The sequence below is a fragment of the Adelges cooleyi genome, unplaced genomic scaffold, assembly GCF_023614345.1.
Source record: "Adelges cooleyi isolate 19-005CV unplaced genomic scaffold, UGA_ACOO_1.1 ACOO_flye_CR_arks_rails_tigmint_CR_PRNA_651, whole genome shotgun sequence".
Classification (NCBI taxonomy): domain Eukaryota; kingdom Metazoa; phylum Arthropoda; class Insecta; order Hemiptera; family Adelgidae; genus Adelges; species Adelges cooleyi.
In genome coordinates, this window is record NW_026096352.1 from 13,297,904 (window position 1) to 13,313,101 (window position 15,198).

General features: G+C 28.7%; 2 protein-coding genes across 3 annotated transcripts in view; one reads left to right on the forward strand and one right to left on the reverse strand.

Moving 5' to 3' along the window:
- LOC126844529 (ferritin heavy polypeptide-like 17) overlaps positions 1 to 15,198 on the reverse strand; it is a 49,528-nt gene that overhangs the window by 18,352 nt on the left and 15,978 nt on the right. The window lies entirely within an intron of this gene.
- Positions 299 to 14,905, forward strand: LOC126844531 (U-scoloptoxin(05)-Cw1a-like). 2 transcript variants are annotated; one of them, XM_050582804.1, is made up of 4 exons: positions 299 to 702; positions 7,167 to 7,251; positions 8,348 to 8,521; positions 13,256 to 14,905. In XM_050582804.1, the coding sequence occupies exons 2-4, from the start codon at positions 7,200 to 7,202 to the stop codon at positions 13,498 to 13,500; spliced, it is 471 nt and encodes a 156-aa protein (XP_050438761.1). In that variant the 5' UTR covers positions 299 to 702; positions 7,167 to 7,199; the 3' UTR covers positions 13,501 to 14,905. The 2 variants fall into 2 exon arrangements, with proteins under 2 accessions (XP_050438761.1, XP_050438760.1); XM_050582803.1 differs by lacking the exon at positions 299 to 702 and adding an exon at positions 4,478 to 4,791.

A 15,198-nucleotide genomic window follows, 5' to 3' on the forward strand; every position in this document is an offset into this window, starting at 1 on the left:
TTTTTTATTTTTCATAAGTCGTTTTATTAAATATGTTTCCCCCACAATAGATTTCTCTTCCAAGTGACAGTCGTGAGCTGTTACTCTTGTCAATCGTTTATTCGAATTTGTATACAGTATATTATATCCATACAAGGCATACAATACATATATTATGTAGGTAAACAAGTGGGCAAGACAGTGGCAAGCTGCGCCCACGCACAGAGCTCTGCGCTTCGAAGGCTCCGCGGTTGGGTGGCCACTGGCCGATAACAAAAATAAACCATCACTATTTACCGTTATTAATAGTATACAAGACGTGTACAACATAAACATGTATATAATTACAATTTTTATTGCCGTCGGCCGTCACCAAGCATCGGGCAGAAAGACTAAAAATACATTTTTCCTATGAAAAACATTGCTGTTGTCGTAAATAAATACATCCCGAGTTTTTTTTTGCAATATGTTATCGAAGATCCGCGTGTGTAATAATATGTACAATATATTATTATTAATTGTATCGTGTGCGTGTGTTTTACCAAATAATACTGTTTTTATCGACGGATTGTTTATATTGTAAATTGTAATGTATGGTACGCGTTTGGACATGATCTCCACTCACTGGTTGTTGTCGAATACCCATCTATTATAATATTATCCTTCATTTTGAATTCGACTTTCCCAAAGGAAGTACAAAAAGAATTGACCAACAGGCATCAGGTAATACATACGTTAAAGTTATACACATAGAGTAAGAATTTAAAATAATATAGAATACGGCAGATATTGTTTTGGCCACTGTACCAAAAGTGGCCACCTGTAATTTATGTATTTGTTCATTGATAAACTTGTGTAAGATGAAATAGTTTCACAAAACAACGCTTAAAATAGGGATATGTATTTTCATTATAGCTGTAATATTGAGGTACAAAGCTGGCCTCAGACTGACATTGTAAATGTAGAATTTTTGATCACTATTTTGCGTCTTGACTATCTTGTAATTATGGAATATGCGTATTTTATTTTTCGGTATTTTGTTTTATTATAAACCGGTGTTTTGATGTGGTAATTTATAAATAATTATGAATATACAGGGTGCTTTTAACATACAACGCGATTTCAATTTTTTACAAACTTTTATGATTTTAACCCTGTCCCAAATTAATTAATTTTGCATCAAATGTTGAAACTTAAATGGTAGGTAACGTATATTAACTTATACATTTTTTAAACTAAGAATAATTTACTAAAAATGTTGCCTGGTCGTTAACCAACTTTGAAGAATTGTTTTTAATCTGATTATAAATGAAGTGTAGTATTATTTTTATCTACGCGCATTACTCAACCACTGTTCTCCCGTCCTAACTTTTAAACAACTTATTGTATAAAAACATTACGAAAAATAAAAAATTCAAAAATTAATTAAACCCTATGAAATATTAAGTGGGTCACTTTAAATAAATCATCCCGTATAACTATGTCAGCGTCAAAAGTTTCAAGTTAAATTAGGTAACACGGGTCGCAACTCGTACGGCCATCGAAAACTGACGGCATTACTGTAATTATATTGAAAAAAGTATTATTTAAAAAATGTTTATAGGCCGAGCAAAAACATTTTATACGTAGCCCTAAATCCCTAAGCCAGTTCTGTTTATATATTTTATAAATTTAGTGTTGTGTTGTCTATGTATAGCAGTGTTCATTTGCAGTTGCGGTTCAGAATATCGGATTTTAATTTAGTAAAAATGTAGAGGTATATTTTCTAGTTCACGCACCTTATAGTGTAAAATGTTGTCCAAAGAAAAAAAATTGATAACTGCAATTATTATTTATTTAGAGAAAATGGGTGGATCACTTTTAGTTGATTATCCTGTATAGTTTTGCTAAATATAGAACATATTATTATGTATAATTTAGATTGCATAGAATTTAGAACCCGTTAATGGACAGAGTACAGATTACAATATATTATTAGTTTAACCGTTTATTATTCGGTATTTATAATCAAATGTTTAACTTTACACGATAAGTTAATATTTAAAGAGAGAAGCTCGTAAGAATAAAAGAGGTTCGGTCAATTTTCTTATCCTTTATACTATATTATACTGTTTTTGTAGCAGCAGAAATTAAATTATTTAGATGAAAACGCACAAAAGTTGCAAAATATAATATACTAGTAGGCAGGGAGAATGGCAGAATATGATTACGCAGAATTCAATTATGCTAAATGCGGCTTTATAAATTATGTAATATGTAAATTAAAATTGATTCAAACGAGAGTTTATTCTATTAAAATTGTAAAATAACACTTAAATTTAAACTCTGTTTTACTTTTTTTTTGCGTTAACTCAAATATTAAATATTTGAAATCACGAACTTTTTCAAATAATAGCTGATCCCTAAAACTTTCTAGTCATCCTCATTTTTTACACCCCTCGAAAAGACCATGCACGTGGTCTTTTCCTGGTTAACTAAAAGTCCCATCCGTTTGTCTCTCTCGCTAGATGAACGAGGGTTTTAGTTAAATCTTGTTCGGAATCGCCATGGGGTGCTAAGCTATATGCATAATATGCTAGGCAGATGTATCTTTCATTCATTTCCATTATTTTCCCTCTAGGAAAACACCTACGTATCACACTTATATTCTCATTAGGTTTTCTATTGTCTATTTTTTCTCTGTTATTGAGTGTTATGATTGTATGAACAATATTCTCGGACATAATAAATTCAATAATCAAATTTATTCATTTTGCTTAATTTTACTGGTCACTGGTCAAAGTAATAATGGATGATTATAACTGATGAGTTATAATCATCACTAATAAATGTTGTACACAAGAATCAAGATTATAAGAAATGTCTAATGATTACCAAGTGTATCGGTACCTAATAGGTAGTTCACCCTTTGTTACTTATTTTCCTGAGCTTTTCCTTATTTTATGACCATGACACATTTTCTCAAATTTACAATTGAAATATATTATATAGATTATTTTTTTACATTTAAAAAAAAATATTAAAAATTATGTGTTTTGATTTTGTGTCTGTTCTCGCGATATCAAAATTGACTTTGATTATACTTCATGTGTTCATATTGCATGACTTTTGGTCTCCACTTACGATTTGTATAGGTGGAGTAAAAAATTGACTTTTGTGCTTGTTCTTATTCATTTATTTTTATTTTCTATTAGAAATTATGATAATTAGTCAGTCAGTTTTCATGCACATCCTTCGGTTTGCTGTGGTGTACGTTCTATATTATTAATTATTGTTGTATAATATATGTAAATGGGAGAAAATTTATCAACTGGAAATTCGGCTTAACCACGAGAACGTATTACAGCGACCGCGATACATTATTATATCATTAAGTACACACAGTCAGCTTTCCAGCTGCTACTACAACACACGTGCAATTAAGTATTATCATTGAGTATATATTATATATATATATATATATATAATACTCAATACAATATATACTCAATGCTATTATACCGCGATTGACTTAGGATTAAGTGCCATTTTGGTGACGACTGACGAGTGTGTGTTTTAGAATAATGGATGCATTGTTTGTCAAAGAAGAAAATTCTATATTTGTGTAGGTACACAATATAACTACAAATAAGCTTTACGCCAATGCAAATTAAACACGTACACACTATACAGGGTAATTTTTTTAAAGTGATTCACTGAATATCTCATAGGTAATTTATTTATTTTTTGTAGTATTTTTATGCAATGTGATCTAAATTGTTATTTTTCACAAACTTTTAGATACATGTTTTAACCCTTCTCCTAAATAATTTATTTTATATTAACTTTTGTTTTTAATTTTTTATAGTTTTTTCTAATATATCTAATTTTCTAATTGCTAAATCAAAAATCGGCCTTTAGCCCCCGTAGAAAAAATAGTAAGTTTCGTATAAGAAAAAGAAACCTTGAAATACATCTAATAGATACGCCAAAAAATGACTTTTACAGAAGTCATTTTTTATTAAACTTTTACCATAACTCGGAGAAAAATAACTTTAAAAGTATTATAACTAGAAAAACGTAATACTTTTCCACCTTAAAGTTAGTTGGCATACTAAAAATGGCTACTAGATCAAGTTTTGTCAAATTTTGCCTATCCTTTGCCCCCTTAATAAATAGCGCTTTCCGTTCATAACCGGTAAGACGGAAGTAACTAAAATGAAACATACAATAATAGGAGAATGAAAAAAAATATGATATATATATATATATATCATACATATAATTTACTAATTATTCTATGAGAAAGTGGAGCACTAAAAAAAAAACATCTTTTTTATACTATATACTATAGTATAGTGTGTATGTATATACGGAAAACCGCTGTTCGGTAAAGGTATGTATTATTATTATAGTTGTTTTTGTCAATATGGGTTATTTTTTCCCTCTTGTACACAGAGACCACTGATCCGATCTCCAATCCTAGCAACGGTTGCTAAGGCGCCGCCTACGTCATCCCTTCGATTATTACGTCCGGGGTAGACCAGGACTACCCTTTTTGGGTGTAAAGTTACATCAGCGTAGTATTTCCCAGAGAATATGTATAGCAGCTCGAATAGTATCCGTTTATCAGTATTTCGCCAACGTTGTTCTGATAGCGACACACGGATAATAACTACGTCTCTCGTCGGTTCGTGCGCCGTATGAAAAATTGTCGCGATAAATAATTTAGTTAAGATGGCGACCGACTCCTGTCCGTATAAAAATTGCGCTACACGATTAATCAACTGCCGCAGACAGATAGCTTACAGTAAGGACAACAAATAAAATATTGTAAGTACCTATTTTGTGTGTGTGTATATATATATAGAAATATTTACCTGAATGTGCTTTGAATCAACTCGAACGGTTAAATTTGCACGCTGAACAGCAAAGTAGCGTAGGCACTACTATTTCTTAATATATATTTAAAATATTAAGAAATACGTATTTTTGAAGTATCGTACACCTCCGGGATACCTAAATATATTAAATAAATAGTTTTGTTTTTAGTTTTAACATTTTTTTATTTTTAACAAAATAAACTAGAATATATCGTAAAAAACGTTATTTTCATCAAAAAAACATGCAACCTATAAAATTAACAATTTATTTAGTTAACTATTTAGAAGTTTTGACGGTACAATATACATCAAAGTACCCCCCTTTTTAAAACGGAAGCCGGGTGCAGAAAATATATTTATAACAATTATTAGCGTAAAAATCGAAATACTAATTTTTTTCAATCAACTTTAAATTTATTGAACTTATTACAAACAATTTAATTAATTCATTAATGTATTATCATTTCTTGTGGAAAATACATATACAATTACGTAACAAGGTAAATTATCCTTAAGAATATTGTACATGTTGAATTTGTCTTGAATTATTTTATTTGTTGTAATATAATTTGAATTTTGTTATGTAAATCTGTAAATATTTAGTAGGTATTTGTTTACATTTTCTGTTTTATAATAAAAAAAATTCAGTATACGTTGTTCCATTTCTAAGGAGTATAATATAGGTAATTTTTCGAAAAATTTAGAGTTTGAACTATAATGTATACCTATTATTACAGTAATGAGGATACTTTAATGATTGCCATTTTTTTGACATACTATCACAGTAATTTCTAGGATAATTTACAATTTTTTCCCATCAAAACTGCTTTGCGCGGGACAAGTATGTGAGGTTAGCATTAACAGTAGATTTACCAACTTTTTACAATCGTTAGTGAAGTACTTTATCTTTGGGGAAGCTTTCTAAATTGTTTTTTTGATATCTATACTTGATATTTTTTTATAAACAAATTAAAAAAAAGGAGAAAAAAAATGAATCTTCACGAATAAATAATTCTGATTGTACTTAAGTTATCAAAAAACTAAAAACACTACCCTGTGGATGAAGTTCTTCTCTATTCATTGTAAAAAAAATTATACGGTTACTGTAAATACCGCCCTCACAATTTTGTCCCACGCTCGGGCCACGCAAAATCAGTTTTCGCGGATAAATTACGGGTGGGTAGTGTCCTTTTAATTAATATTGTGCTTAGGATAAAAATTTAAATGTATTTACACTTGTTACAGTTATATTAAGACTTCTAAATAGTATAAGACAAAATAAAAAATTGTAATAACCGTTACTGTCCTTAAGAAAATTCTGTATTAATCACTCATATTACATGAGTATCATGTCATATTACTTATGTCATGCGACATAAGTAAATAATTCGTTTCATTTCTCAAATTGAATGTTTAAAATTTAATTTTTACAACGATTTTACTGAATTTTTTTGTTATAAAAAAAAAAAATGTCTTGAGGGAAGGCAGTAATCCAGTATGTATACTCTTAACAATACGTCTTGGCCTTTCAACGTTTATCTAATTATTTTTAGTATAAGTACAAATTTCGAGAACCAAGGCTGTGTGGCTTTGCCTTAAGTATAGAAAAGGGAAGTAAAAAAATGTATACCAGCCTTAATGCCCTTAACTGGATTGCTTGTTCTAGACAGTAAATAAGACGTACAGTATGACAAAATTATACACCGTCTAATATGTAAAACAAACAATACCTAATGAGGGTATTATATTAATGCGATGTGGCGTTTGATCTTTGATAATATTGACTTAAGTATATTTTTCATCTTGTTAAAGTATAATGTGTGATTTTCAGAAATATTTTTAGGTTATACACCTTTGAGAATTGAATACTACATAATATTGTAGATATATCATTAATCTGCCGTGTGATTGAAATAACAAAAAAAGTAAAAATGTTCGAGAAAATGTATCCAATATCTAACAATATCCTATTGTTATTTATATAGTTAGTTCATCTTCTTCCTCGCAGGCATATCTAATCTTTTAGAGTTTTAGCCGCCAACTCTGCCTTTCCACTTGTCTCTATCTTGAAAAAACCTCTTTTCAATTTCCGACTCTTAAACTTTTTAAGTCTTCTTCCACTATGACAATCCATCTTTCCGTGATCTGCCCTGAGGTTTTCTTTCTCGTGGCTTCGATTTCATTGTCGCCTTTAATGTTTTATTTGTTCTCATGAATCATGATATGGAAAGGAAAGTGTTTAATCAATGTATTTTATATGTTTCTAAACAAACCTTATTGTATAACGAATTAGAGGTATAAAATGATAAATATTTATGTTTTCAGGGTAGCATCTTTCTGCAAGAATTCATACAAGGAATGATCAAATTCTTGTTAGACATCTCAATAGTTTTAATGAGTATTTTACAAGGTACGTAAAATTATTGCTTAAGAATTGCTTTTATAAAATATGTATACATTGCTAGTTTTTCAAATTTAAACGATCTACCTCTTGCTATAAATTGTATTCGACCAATCTTTCTAAAGTCTTATGACTTATCCATTTGAATATGTTATATGCCATTTTGCCCCCATCTTTAAACATACTCGAACCATCTTAACTGAATATGTCTCATTTTGCTTGCTTGCATTTCAAGATACCATAAGAATCCAGAACAATAAGAAGTTAGCTAAAACTTTAACTGTAAAGCTGATTTCTAATTCATAGTAATAGTTTTTACATTGATCCCTCATTGTTCATTTTTAAACGTATAAATATAAGCCATTTAGAGTCTGCGTTTGATTTCAGTGCTCTTTAATTGGTAGCTTGCTGACATTTTTAGGTCCTGGGTGAGTAACCAAAATAATTTTTTTTTTTAAATTACTGCTCTTCAAATTTAATTTAAAACCAACTTGTTAAGTCGCACACTTAAGTTCAAGAACAGATTTCCAATCTGGGGGATTTTTCTGTGTATTGTTAATAACGCCCACGCGATTTAATATTTAATGAAACGATTTATTCTTTAGAAGTTAACGAAGTGTCAAGTGCACTCCATTCATTTTATGAAATATTGATATGTCAAACTGTCATGTTGGCGGTGACGATGTAATTCAATGCAGCATATTTTTAGTATAAAAAGCATTCAATGCCTTGTTTGATAAAGTGGAATTCGGTATAATATTCTTATTCTGATTAGAGTGTTATGTGTAAACATATTCACTCTTATAAACAGAATAGTTTTCCCTCGATAAAAATCGATTTCGACGTGATATTTAGCTCATACCTTCGGGAATCGAGTATTATAATGTAGGTCTGCCGTGTTGTGGAAATAACAAAAAAAAAAAAAGCGAAATGATCGAGAAAATGTAGCCGATAACGATATCCCATAAATTATGTTGTCATTAGTCATTACTCTTCTTAGATCCAACACGTCTCAAAATGGAACGGTATACTTGTTATGTATACAGTCTATAGATAGTAACTACACGCTGCTTTTTGTACACTCCGTATTAAATTTTTGTTTTAGGTACGTCATGTATAAATTGTTTTAAGTGTTCCTCGTTGAACGGAAGTAATGCAAATTGTGAAGACCCTTTCAACCCAGCCATGTCGTCGTATATAGAAAAATGTATGGTTCCGAAAAGAGGTCATGTCGGCATGTTCCCAGCTAATTTTTGTACTAAGATAATCGGTACAAACGGTATGTATAATATTATACTATATAAGTACCTACAACAGAATAATTATTATAATAATAGAAAAATTATAGATTTATAAAAATTAATTATGTCTTAGATTTATAATATTTACAATACATGTTATAAGTTTAATGCTTATTGTATGTCAACCTAATATATTAAAGCTCCGACTATATTTATAGTTTAAAAAAATGCCAAATAAATTAAATAGATATGTCAAATGTAGAAGTCTATATGATAAGGCTGATATAAAAACTCACATGATCCAAAAAATAATTTGTACCCAAATCTGTTTTCATACTAACTATACATTTAAGAATACATCTTGCTTGTTTTGGAAAAACTAACTGAAAACAGATTCGGATTCGCCGTGAAAATCCTATAGCATAGTTGTACCAATTTATTTTTCTAAAATTTGGATCATGCGAGTTTTGGTTTAATATTTTAGCCTACTAAAATATTGTATACATATTTACCTACGAAATATCTAACAAATTATAGACTGTAATAATGGATTTTGTAAAAATAAGAAAAATTAAAACGATGATTTATAGAATATTTTGAATTTTGCCGTATAAAATTATATTTAAGTTTTTTTTTAATTATCTTGCATAATGATTTCTTAATCAAAAAATATATTATTAGTTATTTTATTCTTTTGGCTAAAGTTGTTTTGCGAATTCAAGAACATAAATATTTACTCATTAAACAAAAACTTCCTTATATTTTGCATAAATTTATATTCATTTTTCAGTTATTAAAATAATTAAAATATGAGCTCTTTGATAAATTATGGTTTTTGGGAGAAGCTGTAATTTCTACAAAACAACTTTCTAGTTTCTTATGATATTCAAGTTCCGTAAAAATATTTTGCCTGTGATTACAAAACTTAGCATCGCAAATGTACAGTTAAATGCAAAAAAATAAAAACATAAAATATAAACGGGTAATACATTAAAACGTAAACCACTTATGTTCTCCGAAAATAATAGCAATTTCGTTACAACATTTTAGATTTTATTACTTAACATAATTACATATTTTACAAAAGTTTATCTTTCCAAGTATTTTTCAAATAGAATTTTAAAACTTGGTAACAGAAATATTTTCTCTAATTTTTAAATCAGTACCGATCTTATAACAATTTAGACCATAACAAGTTTTCAGGTTCAATTAGTTAATAATTAGTAATTATACTTCAAGTTATTAGTGATCAAAATAATGGAGATCAGATATTATTTTTATACTATACTACCTACTACTAGGTATATAACCGCGCATTCCCTTTTATTTTAATTATTTAATACCCACCAATATTATTCTAACAGTTATCATTCGAAACAATAAATGTCGAACAACATCAATCGGACATCGTGATTAGTAAATATTCAACCTAATTTTAAAAGTTAACAAAATATCTCAAGTCTATGGTATTAGCATATGTTATCGGTATTAGTTTTAAAAGTAGATACATTTCTGAAAAGTGGGATAAAAACGTCTATAGTTATTTGGAAATTGTTTAAAACAAATAAATATGTGGCTCGCGTTAAATGAATCGCCCTGTATGAGCGATGATTGATGATTGTATAACGACCCTAGCGCGATGCGCAGCCGGTGCAACGATGTACCCGGTGGTCACGGCGAATTGGAAATTCAATAAACGCGCACGTACTGCATTAGGCGGTGGCGGACGGCGCTGCGGTGGACGGTCCAGCGTGAGAACCACCCTGCCCGAATGGGGTAAAGTTCACTATATATACGGTATACCTATATATATGGCGACGCCCTCCACCGCACCGTCAATTTTACTAAGAGATCGGTCCCTTTTACGTCGTAGACGAGAGACGTGAACATTGTTGATAAAATATGTTCGAATAACTGTACAAAAGGAAATGAAAATACTTCTTGGTAACCAACATAGCAGTGGCGTTTTTACGTGCGGTGATATATTACATTCCGCTCCACCCTCTCCAGAGTTTTCATTTTTATAAATATATCGTAAATTAAATGTATCTTTAATTTATATTATGTACCCATAGGCTATAATTTGTACCTATATTTAAAAAATTAGTTTTTGACTATAGAATTGAGGACGATCTTTTTCCTTTACCAGACGTGTATATAGTGTATATTTTCCGTAATCTTGGTATTTCTATTGAACCCAACATGTTGTTTAACACTCATATAGATGAAATCAGTTTAAAGGCATTTTGAAAATATCCTTGTTATAACCCTGTTTAGACTTTAGGGAGTTCTGATGTTGGAAAATGAGTCAGGATGGATGTTTTCTATTGCTAAAGAGACATCTCTATATTATCAATTAACCGGTTATAGCGTATTGTTAAAATTTCACCCTAAGCGTAGTATTATGTTTAGTATAGGTATGTGATAAATATCTAACAAAATTATAATGTAATATTATTAATATTTTACTGTACTTGAGCAAGTAACAGGCACGTAGCTAGGGGGGCCTGGGTGTGCCAGGCCCACCCTATATTGTGTCCGGCCTACCCAAACTATTCAGCGGGGCCCATTATCATACGGCGGCGTTTAATTAATATCATATTTAATAAAAATGGTCATACTCTTGTTTTTACCCACATTAGATTACATAATTAATGAACTTGAAAAAAGATTTACAAATAATACTAATATACCTAACACAGACAACCTATCTTCACTATCTTACTTAAATCCACAAAATGAAATTTGTTTAAATTATGAACAATTAAAACCTTTGGCCCTTCATTACAATATAGATTTAGAAATGTTTCTGTCAGAAATTAAAATACTACCTACGACTTTTAAGAAATATGAAATCCAAAATAATTAAAAAAATAAAAAGCTTAAAGAATCTGGTTGAACTTCTTGAAAAATATAACATTGTATTTAATGACTTATAAATTAACCATTCTACCACTAAACATTCAAGTATCTAGCGCAGCATGTGAAAGGACTTTTTCTTGTCTAAGAAGATTAAAAAACTATATGAGAAATCGTATGTCAAATAACCGACTGGTCGCTTTGTCAATTATAGTTTCTCTATAAAACATAAAAATAGAAAAATACTTTTATATTAGAACATTAATTATAATGATTGTATTTCAGTTGCAATATTGCATCTACGTGTTGGATATTTGGATTTTATTGACTGTTGTAATGTATTAACTATTAACATTTTAAAAAGGTGAATTTAAAAATAATGAATGTTCAAAGTTATTAAAAGCATTTTAATTGATTTTATTTATACATTTAACATTTAATTATTTAAGTATTTTATGGTATTTTTTTAATTACACTTATTGGCAAAATAAAAAAAAATATGATATTATTAGGTTATATATTTGTAGTAATGATATGCTGGTAACTAATAATAAACTAATAATATAAACAATTTCGGGAAGGAGAGGGCTGTCTGAGGGCCCACCTAGTGAATAATTTCTGGCTACGTGCCTGGCATGTAATGGCATTTATCTATCGCCTTAAATAAATTAATAACCTATTTCTTAAACAGAAAACTCTTCTTGTTATCGTAGAACTAAAGAAATAACTTTTTATCATAATATTAGGTGAAGATTTATATATTTATACAATTAAAATTGGAAAAAACCAACAATGTAAATAAACAAATGGTTATCAGTTAACAAACTGATGCTTCAAGAAAAAAATCATGTTAACTTTTTTTTGGTCCTGTAAAGGAGGGAGGGATGTTTTTGTTGCATATCAACCCCGAAAAATATTGTAAATACACGACTATAAGTAAGAAATGATTGACCGGACAATCTCGCAGTTGTGTTTGTAGCAAAGAGAGCCATGGTAGTCGTTATTTATTAAGATTTCAGGACCAAAATACTTGGCAGGTATTTGACATAATAAACAAATTAAAAAGTCAACATATTTACACAAACGGTAATTGAAAATATTGTTTCTACATGAACTGAGTTATAAATTATACATATTAAGTATTTTTCAACAGATATAATATCTTTATTGGAGAAAAAAATTTTAATCAAAATTCACTCAGTACATAATATATAGACAACATTTTCGTACCATTTTTCATTTTATTCACGGGTAAATATTGCACAGTTTTTCAGTAACATCTCCGAGATGTGTCTTTGAAATTTATACAAAAATATAATAAATTAATATGGAAATTTCTCTATATTGTTTTATTTAAATTAAAAATGTTATATCGAAAAATGGTAGCGTGGTGGGAATGTTTAATTCTATTAGACTAATCTGTTTACTTTTTAATATTTGCCAAAAGTGGGCAAATCAATAAAATAAATATAACTTTTAAGGCTAAAAATTGAATTTTAATACTGTATAAAAAAAAATACTCAAATTAAATATAATTTTAGATTGTTTACTATACAAATGATTGCTTTATAATAGTTGGCAATTACTCGTTTTAACATGTTGCAACCCAAAACGAAGGCATAGTACCCATAAGGCATAAACCTAATCTTATTTTTAAATAACATGCAAGGCCAAGTGAGATAATTGAAAACAATGTAAATTCTAAATATATATAATTGATATATATTTTTAAAGAAAAAAACAACAATTGTATTATTGTTTTATCTGATCTTGTAGGTTTACAAACTCAAAATATGTAAATATGTAAAATATGTACACCTATATATATATATATATATATATACAGTACACTACATAATAAAGTTTTTTATATGAACATATTAAAAATGACATTATTATTTAATTGTTTATAGTAATAACACATGAAGTGATGGTAATTCGACAGTGTGCTATGAAAACCATGGATTCGCAATGTGGGGAGTTCAAATATCAAGAGAACACCATGGATGGATGTATTCTTACTTGTGATTTTGATGGATGCAATTCTGCATATACATATAAGCCTAACATAATTTTACAATTTACGTTACCCGCACTTCTATTAATATTAATGTCATTTTATTTGAACGGATCCGTCAAAATTTTTCAGGGTACCTAGTGTTTTGTCTTCCCTTCAAACAAGCATCTCCAACTAACGACAAAATAATATTTATTAATTAAATTATATTACCTATGTTCATTTACCTACCTACATTTATTATCTAATGCTAACATAAGCGCAACTAGATGGCTTAGAATCTTGATCTACAGTTTAGGAATTTAGGTAGCTGTATTTATGTCTAGGGGACAAAACAATTGATATTCCATTTTAATTTCTAAAATTACGATTAATAAAGATCTTTGTAATTTTTTTTTTGGAAGGACAATGCTAATTTTTTAGGGGGGGTCTTCAACCCTGTAATTTAATTTAAGTACTCCTGATTTTCGTCCGTCTAGTTGCGCTTTTAAACGCTAAAGAAGCTTAATTACTTTTTTTTGGCTACAGCTGTATATTATTATTTATATAATTATATAAATCTACCCATACCATATTATATTATACCAAAAACATAAAGTAATACTTATTTGGGAACATATTACATATTATTAGCTTATCTAATTTTAAAATGTTTTAAGTACAAAATGACGATTTTACATTTGTTTACAGTACGCATTTTTTTACACTTTTAAACTTAAAATATTTTATTTACCACGTATTTGCTAAAAAATACAACTTTTCTATTCTTTATCAGATGCACAATAAACTCATATTGGCTACAGAGTACAAATGTATTACAACATTTTTTAATTACGCCACTGACATTACACTTAAATGTTTTTTTAACGATATAATTGTTAACTGTTATGTTGTGTTCTGCATTGTTCGTTTTTAGTCTTGACTTTAAATAAATAATACATCTTGTTATATTATACTAGCGGATATCTAATTATTAATAGTGTCATATAATGAACATGTTGTTTTCGTTTAGACACTAGGGAAATAAATATCAACGCATAAGACTTATGATAACGTCTAGGTATTTATATACCTACTTATAATTATTACTTGTTATGTCTTTTAGATAATATCAGATTTTTGTTGAATTTTAATAAATTTATTGCTAAATCGACTCTATCTTTAAGTTTAGACGCAAAGTTGTGGACAGATATAGTAATTTAATGGTCTAAAGTAAATCAACGCTGTGATTAATTTTATCTAAAATGTATACAATGTATATTATTATAAAAACATAACGTCTTGTTAAATCATTTCATATTATTATTAAGATTTAGCCAAAAACTACATGTTTACAATTTGTACAAGTTGAATGTATTATTATTTATTACTATATAAGTACCTAGTGACTATTTTGTCCATATTCCATACATAGTATACATAATATGCCAGTATGTGCATAGCCGTGTAAATTTATAAATCATTATTATATGCATTGTTTTCATAGTTTTTACTATTATTGAATCTTTCTAAAATGTTGTATTACCGTTTTTAAATTAAAACTATTTTATTTTATTCGCAATGAAGTAAGTTGTTTGTTATTTTTGTACTCAGTAAACCCGAGACAATATGTCTTCTATCTAATTGGTAATGTAATTGGTACATTTTTTTTTTTAATGGACATTTTTCAAAAAATCCTTGTATAACTGACCAATTAATGGCTGTATATTATGTCTAACTGAAATGGAACTATCCTAAGAGTAGTCAAGATTTATTAATGCACTGATACGACTATGTGATCATGACATACCTACTAGTTATTACTTATTGATTAAGATTAATTATTTAGCATATTTATAA

Coding starts and splice junctions, on each gene's coding strand:
- LOC126844531 (XM_050582804.1), top strand. CDS start 7,200: ATGATCAAATTCTTGTTAGACATCTCAATAGTTTTAATGAGTATTTTA. Junction 7,252..8,347: donor TTTAATGAGTATTTTACAAG/GTACGTAAAATT, acceptor TTTTTGTTTTAG/GTACGTCATGTATAAATTGT. Junction 8,522..13,255: donor TAAGATAATCGGTACAAACG/GTATGTATAATA, acceptor AATTGTTTATAG/TAATAACACATGAAGTGATG.